General features: G+C 49.2%; 2 protein-coding genes across 2 annotated transcripts; one reads left to right on the top strand and one right to left on the bottom strand.

Moving 5' to 3' along the window:
• Positions 1 to 4,977: 4,977 nt before the first annotated feature.
• On the bottom strand, positions 4,978 to 5,520 carry LOC135537253 (uncharacterized). Its single transcript, XM_064963438.1, has one exon. It carries the CDS (start codon positions 5,518 to 5,520, stop codon positions 4,978 to 4,980), a length of 543 nt encoding a protein of 180 aa, XP_064819510.1.
• Positions 5,521 to 7,307: 1,787 nt separating this feature from the next.
• On the top strand, positions 7,308 to 8,857 carry LOC135537252 (uncharacterized; the record flags this gene model as incomplete). The annotated part of the gene is made up of 3 exons (XM_064963437.1): positions 7,308 to 7,323; positions 7,503 to 8,171; positions 8,749 to 8,857. Coding segments are annotated over exons 1-3 (794 nt in total), but the record flags the coding sequence as incomplete, so codon positions are not given.
• Between the last annotated feature and the right edge of the window lie 1,206 nt (positions 8,858 to 10,063).

Here is a 10,063-nt window from a genome sequence, read left to right as displayed (position 1 = left end):
CCTCCATCCTCTTCTTACCCAATCATGTACTTCTCCTCAGAGTTCTGATGTCATTCCTTCATCCCTCCATCCCTTCACCCAATCCTGTACTTCTCCTCAGAGCTCTGTCATTCCTTCATCCCTCCATCCCTCTTCTTACCTAATCATGTACTTCTCCTCAGAGCTCTGATGTCATTCCTTCATCCTCCATCCATCCCCGATCCCAAGTGGGTTTTACGCCACTGACCCATCACATACACATGGCCTCCATACATTTCTCTCAGAGTCTGTCTGTAGTACTTGTAAAGCCATTCCCCTCAGCGGAGGCAGAGACTGGACCCTCCAGTTGTAGAATCGATCCTGGTTTAATATAACTGGAAGGCCCGTTAGGGTGAAGCTCAGTGGTCATTTACAGATCGGGATAATAAAGGGCCTCGCTTGGGACAACGTCGGGAGCGGGACTTCTGTCATCCAGTCATCTCTGTAGAGCTCTTATACTGTTTCTACCAGTTCTTATAAAGATTCCAAAGATGGAGGACAGAGGATTGGTGTACTGGAACATAGCTCACTGGCAACCTAAGAAATGGCTCTGACAGGACACGGAAGAGAAGGTTTCAGCGTGTGGTTTTGTTACGGATATAAAGGACATATCATCTCATTCTTCCATCTTCTTGGATTTTTATACATTGTATAGTAAGCCATTTTGTTTCCCCTAAGCTGGTGGATTTATATAAAGAGTTACGTCATGATAATCGCATCACTTATGTGAACATTTTCTGTCTTTAAATCATTATCTTCCAGGAAGTTATGCTGTTTCTCGATTTTCAGGGCAGGTTGTCTTCTAAGATTGGTCACAATTGTTACTCACACAATAGTCTTACTGGAATTGTTGCTGAAGGAGAGAATGTAAGTAAGTTGAAAAGTGCAGAACCATTACTGACCAGAATGTCCCTTATGCACGACAGCAGAAAGCAATATCACTGGTTGAAATTTTAGATGACTCATGAACCATTCCAAAAGAAATGGGCCTGACTGCTTCAAAGAAGAACGGTGCTGTCTGGTTTTACATGTATACGGTTTTAAATTCATACAGGCTTCAATATCTCTGCAGTGGTGTTACTATAATGCATATTTTGAATGAATGTGAACGTGAGATCATGAACATTTGAAATGGCTGGCATATGGCTGTGTACCTGAGCTCCCTGGTTTAGTATGGCTGTGTACCTGAGCTCCCTGCTTTAGTATGGCTGTGTACCTGAGCTCTCAAACCTGAGCTCCCTGGTTTAGTATGGCTGTGTACCTGAGCTCTCTGGTTTATTATGGCTGTGTACCTGAGCTCCCTGCTTTAGTATGGCTGTGTACCTGAGCTCTCTGGTTTAGTATGGCTGTGTACCTGAGCTCCCTGCTTTAGTATGGCTGTGTACCTGAGCTCCCTGGTTTAGTATGGCTGTGTACTTGAGCTCTCTGGTTTAGTATGGCTGTGTATCTGAGCTCTCTGGTTTAGCATGGCTGTGTACTTGAGCTCTCTGGTTTAGTATGGCTGTGTACCTGAGCTCTCTGGTTTAGTATGGCTGTGTACCTGATCTCCCTGCTTTAGTATGGCTGTGTACCTGAGCTCTCTGGTTTAGTATGGCTGTGTACCTGAGCTCTCTGGTTTAGTATGGCTGTGTACCTGAGCTCTCTGGTTTTATGGCTGTGTACCTGAGCTCTCTGGTTTAGTATGGCTGTGTACCTGAGCTCTCTGGTTTAGTATGGCTGTGTACCTGATCTCCCTGCTTTACATGGCTGTGTACCTGAGCTCTCTGGTTTAGTATGGCTGTGTACCTGAGCTCTCTGGTTTAGTATGGCTGTGTACCTGAGCTCCCTGGTTTAGTATGGCTGTGGACCTGAGCTCCCTGGTTTAGTGTGGCTGTGGACCTGAGCTCTCTGGTTTAGTATGGCTGTGTACTTGAGCTCTCTGGTTTAGTATGGCCAGTACCTGAGCTCCCTGGTTTAGTATGGCTGTGTACCTGAGCTCCCTGGTTTAGTATGGCTGTGTACCTGAGCTCCTGGTTTAGTGGCTGTGTTGAGCTCCTGGTTTAGTATGGCTGTGTACCTGAGCTCTCTGGTTTAGTATGGCTGTGTACCTGAGCTCCTGGTTTAGTATGGCTGTGCCTGAGCTCCCTGGTTTTAGTATGGCTGTGTACCTGAGCTCCCTGGTTTAGTATGGCTGTGGACCCTGAGCTCCCTGGTTTAGTATGGCTGTGTACCTGAGCTCTCTGGTTATTATGGCTGTGTACCTGAGCTCCCTGCTTTAGTATGGCTGTGTACCTGAGCTCTCTGGTTTAGTATGGCTGTGTACCTGAGCTCCCTGCTTTAGTATGGCTGTGTACCTGAGCTCCTGGTTTTATGGCTGTGTACCTGAGCTCTCTGGTTTAGTATGGCTGTGACCTGAGCTCCCTGGTTTAGTATGGCTGTGTGCCCTGAGCTCTCTGGTTTAGTATGGCTGTGTACCTGAGCTCCCTGGTTTAGTATGGCACTAGGCTCCCTGGTTTAGTGTAGCCGTTACCTGTGTTTGTCTAACGTCCTTTTATGTGAGTGCACTACAGCATCTGCCAGGAGGTCTGGACTTTATGACACAGGCTGAGGAATGGTTAGGTGGGGACTGAAATCTGTCTCGTTACACTTTTTTCAAGGAACAACTTGTTGTAGGGTAGAACTTCACAGGCCAACTTCAAACCTGTGACACAAATGAAACAACGAGAACGAAAATAAGAGCATGAAAGTTTCATGCTTTTCTTTCTACTCGTTTTGTAATAAAGTTTTTAAAATGGCATATCAGAAATCCTCAGGCAGTTTCAGAAGGCTGGTTTTAAAGACAGGGAAGGGAGGCAGGGAAGATCAGTGCGCCGGCGTTTGATAACAATATTTTCCTCCCCGGTTCTGTTGTTCTCACTGGGGGAAGACTTGGTGCACTGCCAGGAGCCTCGCCAGCTGATTTGGTGGCTTGTTAGAAATGATTGCTTTATATTACCTTCGACGCATTGTGCGAGCCTCGTGAGCAACGTTCTATTATACGGTATTAGTCGTAATGAACCAGTCCATATGCTAGCAATCTGCTTGAGACAAGACAGCGGGAAACGGAGACCGGTTTGCCTCTTTTCGCAGACGTTTACGTCTCGAGCTCCAACTGGGCCTCCTGAAGATGATGAGAAGGGAAGGTTTGGGGAAGGTGGGGGGCAGCAGACCTGTCCGCTGAGACGCGATTCGCCAGGGAGCCTCAGCTTTCAAAAGAGACGTTATTTCATTCGCTCAAAGTTTCAGAAGTGGATTTATAGGCTACATGCATAAGAATGCTATGATGTTTAATCTGCTAACTCCGTTGAATGAGGGTTTCCCCTAGTTTCCAACCTCACTGCAGTAGAGTGAAGGAGCAAAGCACTCTGTAAGTACCGTGCTCATACACAACCTGCACTCTCCGATCAGATGTATCTATCTACTGTGTGGGGGACTAGAGGCAGTAAACGAACTTACAGCGCCATGTCTCTATTGTAGGTAATTAATCATGCAAATGAGCTTTTGTAGGTACCCTTGGGACAGATTAAGTTAACATTAAAATGTGAGTTAGCGCACATGCTAGATTATGACAGCAGACAACTTTATTTCTTCCGCCCCTTCTGCCTCAGGATCTACGGTGGCTACTTTGTTGTTACCCATGACGGTTAAAATAGTGTACTCTACTCAGAAGTCACAGTACTGTACAGTTCCTGTAGACAGACTACTGGCAAAGTGTTCAATGGACTGTTGTAATGCCTAACTGTTTGATGTAATTGTTCATAGGCCTACAATCTTAGTTGTTGGGAGTGGAGGATTGTATTTTCATAACATTTACTATAAGTTAAGGTCAAATGCAGCGTTTTTTATCCAAATATCAAATACTTTTGAGTAACGATTAAGTACCGTACTGTGATTGTTTTTAAGTAAAATTGTCAAAAAGAAAACAAAATGCTTCTTAGCAAAGAGCAATTTCTCAAGCAAAACTTTGCTGGGAGTGGTCTTGAGTGGGAGGGGAAAACTAGCTGTTATTGGCAGAGGTTTGTAACTCTCTTTCTTATTGGTCTATTAACCAATTTACCACCCAATGATGTCACCTGGCACGTCCAACTCCATCCAACCAACTCAGACATTTCTCAAACTAAAATATTTTTCAGAATTTCACAGAATAGTTCCAACCTCATAGTGTGGAAGTATATATAAAACAGAAAAAATCGCATTTCCGACTGCACTGGGCCTTTAATCAGTTGATGTCAGTTTGGTTCTTCTCCTTCATGCCACAGTGATTCATTTCCTATATATATCATTCTCATTGTATCAGTTCAACCATTGGCTGCACAGTTTGGTCTCATCCTTACAGAGTGAACACACCTAGGCTTCTGCATAGTAAACATCCCTTACACCAGCCCATACTGAAGCCCATACTGAACATCCCCCTACCCAGCCCATACTGAACATCCCCTACCCAGCCTGCTGAACATCCCCTAGCCCATACTGGAAGCCCATACTGAACATCCCTACCCAGCCCATACTGAACATCCCCTACCCAGCCCATACTGAACATCCCTACCCAGCCCATACTGAAGCCCATACTGAACATCCTCTACCCAGCCCATACTGAACATCCCCTACCCAGCCCATACTGAACATCCTCTACCCAGCCCATACTGAACATCCTCTACCCAGCCCATACTGAACATCCCCTACCCAGCCCATACTGAACATCCTCTACCCAGCCCATACTGAACATCCCCTACCCAGCCCATACTGAAGCCCATACTGAACATCCCCTACCCAGCCCATACTGAACATCCCCTACCCAGCCCATACTGAACATCCCCTACCCAGCCCATACTGAAGCCCATACTGAACATCCTCTTCCCAGCATCAGTACAGCATCGGCAACGTGCATGGCGCCTTTACTAGCGTCAGATGCAGCCTCGCTTTAATCACTGTATCCAGGCTTTAACTGTTATGGGGCTTCATGCCAGCCGCCACCGCTTCCTCAAAACGTGACAAGAACATGCTCCAGAAGGCAAGCGTCGTTGACGGCGTGGGCCAGGGGAGCAGGGGCCGTGTTGACGGCGTGGGCCAGGGGAGCAGGGGCCGTGTTGACGGCGTGGGCCAGGGGAGCAGGGCCGTTTTGACGGCGTGGGCCAGCCAGCAGGGACCGTGTTGACGGCGTGGGCCAGGGGGCCAGGGGCCGTGTTGACTGCGTGGGCCAGGAGCAGGGGCCGTGTTGACGGCGTGGGCCAGGGCAGGGGCCGTGTTGACGAGCGTGGACCAGGGGAGCAGGGGCCGTGTTGGCCGGCGTGGGCCAGGAGAGCAGGGGCCGTGTTCGACGGCGTGGGCCAGGGGAGCAGGGGCCGTGTTGACGGCGTGGGCCAGGGGGAGCAGGGGCGTGTTGACGGCGTGGACCAGGGAGCAGGGGCCGTGCTTGACGCCGTGGACCAGGGGAGCAGGGGCCGTGATGACGGCGTGGGCCAGGGAGCAGGGGTGTGCAAACATCACACAATGAATATTTTATTGGACGTTTAAAAGGGGTGGCGACAGGCAGTTAAACTGTTGTCCGGCAGTCGGTGTTTTCCTTGATACTTTCGATCTGATCTTGACTATTAGTGAAGATCATGACGTAGCTTAGTGCCCGTTTAGTGTACTAGGGTCTTAGATGTCCAAACTAGAAAACAACCACTCACCTCCTAATGTAAGGCCATACTGTTAGTATATTATGTGATGTTGGTATCATCTGTTCAGCTTCCTCTGAAATCTCTAAATCTTCTAGACCTTCCACCCATAATGTATCTCAATGACATGGATTCTCTCACAGACAATCTACACATAAAATATCTACGTGTACTGTATCCATAAACGTATACATGTAAATATATACATATAACACCACGGTCCAAAGTTTTAGAACACCTGCTCATCTCAAGAGGCTTCTTTTTTTTTTAGACTATTCTCTACATTGTAGAATAATAGTGAAGACATCAAAACCATGAAATAACACATATGGGGTCATGTGGTAACTAAAAAAGTGTTAAACAAATAAAGATATTTTATATTTCAGATTCTTCAAAGTAGCCCCCTTTGCCTTACTTTTTGCCCCACTGTATATATAATATGCTCCAGCGGGCAACACGCCTGTTGCCAGCCTACCTACCACTCTTTCAAATGCAAATACCACTTGTGCATTCGACAAACAAACAACCTGTTGACCAGCCACAAACAATGTCCCATTGTACAGTATGTCACATAATAAATCTCCATATATGGCCTTCTTCTGGCTATTACATACTTATGTATACATCGGAGCGTTTTATTCCGTGGTACATAATATGCAATGGACAACAAGGCAAGTTTGGCACCGAGCGGATTTGACATTCAAACAGATCTGAACCGCAGAGACCAGGCAGACTCAGCTGGGGTTTGTCTCTTTAAACCTAGGGCTCTTCTGGCAGCCGCTCCAGAGAACAGCCAGACCCAGATGTTGGGTGTATAGCCGGCCGTGGCTGACGGCCAAGTGCTGTGCGATGGTGGCTCAGTGAGAAAGGGATGGAGAGGAGGAGGGAGCAGGGGTAGAGGGAGAGAGAGAGTGAGGCGGGGGGGTGAGAGAAGGGGAAAAAGACAGTTAGGATGAGGAAGACTGAGATACTATGAGAGCGGGGGGAGAGGGAGGATGTGGAAGAGCGAGATTAGATGAGGGAGAGGAGAGAGAGAGAGAGACGCTGGCTCAGTGTGCACAAGGATAGATGCTGCGTTTTAATGTATCACCAGTGAACACAGCTTTATACGGCTGTGTTCTGTTTTACAGCAGGCGGTTGGGTTTACAAGAGCACAGAAAATAGAACGCAGTCTTACAATCGATTACTAGTGCCAGTTTAAAATACAGATAGATAGCTATGCTATTTATACATTATTAACACTGGAGGCTACTAATTGGGACTTTTGCACAGAGATGAAGGCGTCCATATGTTATTGCCGGATAATAAAATGTCATGAGTAGTAATGTGTGTGTGTTTTTTGTGCGAGTGAGCAAACGTGTGTATGCTGCCAGTATGTGCATGCATGTGTGTGTGTGAGTGTATCCGTATAGCTTCCGTCCCTCTCCTCACCCCAACCTGGGCTCGAACAAGGGACCATCTGCACACATCAACCACAGTCACTCACGAAGCATCGTTACCCATCGCGACACAAAAACACTAGTAAGCCGCGCACCACCGCGGGCTAGCCATTTCACATCGGCCACGTGCATTCGTGCAAGTCCATGTGTTAGCATGTGACACTGCTCTCATATGCTGTCATCCTTGGGTAATTCCAGTCCATGTACCCCACCATGTCCTCTCATCCAGCAGGCAGGACACCCACCATGTGACACCATGTCCTCTCATCCAGCAGGCAGGACACCCACCAGTCCCCTGTACCCCACCATGTCCTCTCATCCACAGGACACCCACCATTCCCCTGTACCCCTGTGTCCTCTCATCCAGCAGGCAGGACACCCACCAGTCCCCTGTACCCCCACCATGTCCTCTCATCCAGCAGGCAGGACACCCACCAGTCCCCTGTACCCCACCATGTCCTCATCCAGCAGGCAGGACACCCACCATTCCCCTGTACCCCACCATGTCCTCTCATCCAGCAGGGGACACCCACCAGTCCCCTGTACCCCACCATGTCCTCTCATCCAGCAGGCAGGACACCCACCAGTCCCCTGTACCCCACCATGTCCTCTCATCCAGCAGGCAGGACACCCACCAGTCCCCTGTACCCCACCATGTCCTCCTCATCCAGCAGGCAGGACACCCACCATTCCCCTGTACCCCACCATGTCCTCTCATCCAGCAGGCAGGACACCCACCAGTCCCCTGTACCCCACCATGTCCTCTCATCCAGCAGGCAGGACCCACCAGTCCCTGTACCCCACCATGTCCTCATCCAGCAGGACACCCACCAGTCCCCTGTACCCCACCATGTCCTCATCCAGCAGCAGGACACCCACCAGTCCCCTGTACCCCACCATGTCCTCTCATCCAGCAGGCAGGACAGTCCCCTGTACCCCCCATGTCCTCTCATCCAGCAGGCAGGACACCCCCAGTCCCTGCTGCCCCACTGCTGTCCTCTCATCCAGCAGGCCAGGACACCCACACCATTCCCCTGTACCCCACCATGTCCTCTCATCCAGCTGGCAGGACACCCACCATTCCTGTACCCCACCTTGTCCTCTCATCCTGGGTTCTTAGTGATATGGCCATAATGCTGCCTCCCTGGGGAGGGAGAGAGAGGTAATACCTGCTACTCCCTATCCTCTCCTCCACTGTTCATTCCATCCCTTCATCTACATGCTTCCCTAGTCACTGTCCTTATCCTCCCTTCCTCCCTTCCTTCTCTTCACCCTTTCATCCCTCTATCCTACATGCTTCCTAGTCACTGTCCTTATCCTCCCTTCACCCTTTCATCCCTCTATCCTCCACTCTTCCCTAGTCACTGTCCTTATTCTCCCTTCCTTCTCTTCATCCTTTCATCCCTCCATCCTACATGCTTCCCTAGTCACTGTCCTTATCCTCCCTTCCTCCTTTCCTTCTCTTCACCCTTCCATCCCTCACTCCACTCCCCTCCATCCTCCCCTCCCCTCCATCCCTCTATTTCTCTTCAACCTCCCCTCGATCCCTCTTTTTCTCTTCAATCCATCCCTCCATCCTCTCCTAGTCCCCCCCCCTCCCTTCCTTCCCCCAGGCAGCCTCTGTCACCTGGGCAGCAGCTGGAGCGAGGCGGCTCCTCTCTCTGTGCCCACTGTGCCCGTGCCAGGCTCACAGCCTCTGGTGGGAGGTGGCAGTGATGCCAGGTGAGCCATTAACACAGCCACCCTCCAGGCATGTAGCCCTCACATCCAAATGTGAGTGTGTGTGAGTGTGTGTCTGCGTTTCCGTGTAATGCCAACACATTGAGGACCACACACACACAAACACACACACAGCACATACACTCATATGCAATCACACGTGTTCACTCTCCAACCAACACATGCAAGGACACACACTCGCACTCATACAAGCTGGTGAAAAGGATGTTGTTGCCAAGACACATTCACAAATCCAGGCCTTTGGATGTGCAGTACTTAAGGTCCAGCCCCACAGTACAGCTGGTGTCAACAGGATACAAAGTGTATCATTGAAGAGGTTGAGACTGAGACAGGTATCGTGCATTGGCTTCAATGAGAGTTGATACACTCAGTGACCATGTAGTGTGTGTGTGGCCTGCAGGTCAAGAAGAGTGTGTGGGCTCTATTGGCTTGTCTTCCCTTCCGGGCTACTAGCAGGCATGAGGCTGAGGAGTCTCTTTATCTCCCTTTATCTCTCTCTCTCTTTATATCTCTCTGTCTCTCTGTCTCTCTGTCTCTCTGTCTCGCTCTCGCTCTCGCTCTCTCTCTCTCTTTATCTCTCTCTCTCTTTATATCTCTCTCTCTCTCTCTCTCTCTCTCTCTCTCTCTCTCTCTCTCTCTCTCTCTCTCTCTCTCTCTCTCTCTCTCTCTCTCTCTCTCTCTCTCTCTCTGTCCTTTTAAAGGGATGGACATCTGCCAGGATCCTTTTCAGCTACTCAGTCAATTCTCTGCCTCCCTGTGTGTATTTCAGAGGCTAGAGCGAGATAGAGAAATGGATTGAATTCCTGTCTCTCCCACTAACCCTCTGTACTACGGTATAGTCTGGGGTTGTGTGTCTGTCTGTCTGTCTGTCTGTCTGTCTGTCTGTCTGTCTGTCTGTCTGTCTGTCTGTCTGTCTGCAGCACATGGAGCTGGTTAGGGGTTAGGTTGCTCTTTCAGTGTTACAACCGTTTGTCTGTGTCTGTCTGTGTGTCTGTGTGTCTGTGTGCCTGTCTGTCTGTCTGTCTGTCTGTCTGTCTGTCTGTCTGTCTGTCTGTCTGTCTGTCTGTCTGTCTGTCTGCAGCACATGGAGCTGGTTAGGTGGCTCTTTCAGTGTTACAACCGTTTGTCTGTCTGTCTGTCTGTCTGTGTCTGTCTGTCTGCAGCACATGGAGCTGGTTAGGGGTTAGA

This window comes from Oncorhynchus masou, unplaced genomic scaffold (genome assembly GCF_036934945.1).
Source record: "Oncorhynchus masou masou isolate Uvic2021 unplaced genomic scaffold, UVic_Omas_1.1 unplaced_scaffold_7328, whole genome shotgun sequence".
Classification (NCBI taxonomy): Eukaryota; Metazoa; Chordata; class Actinopteri; order Salmoniformes; family Salmonidae; genus Oncorhynchus; species Oncorhynchus masou.
The sequence above is the reverse complement of the archived record's forward strand: the minus strand, read 5'-3'. Positions and strand labels throughout refer to the sequence as shown.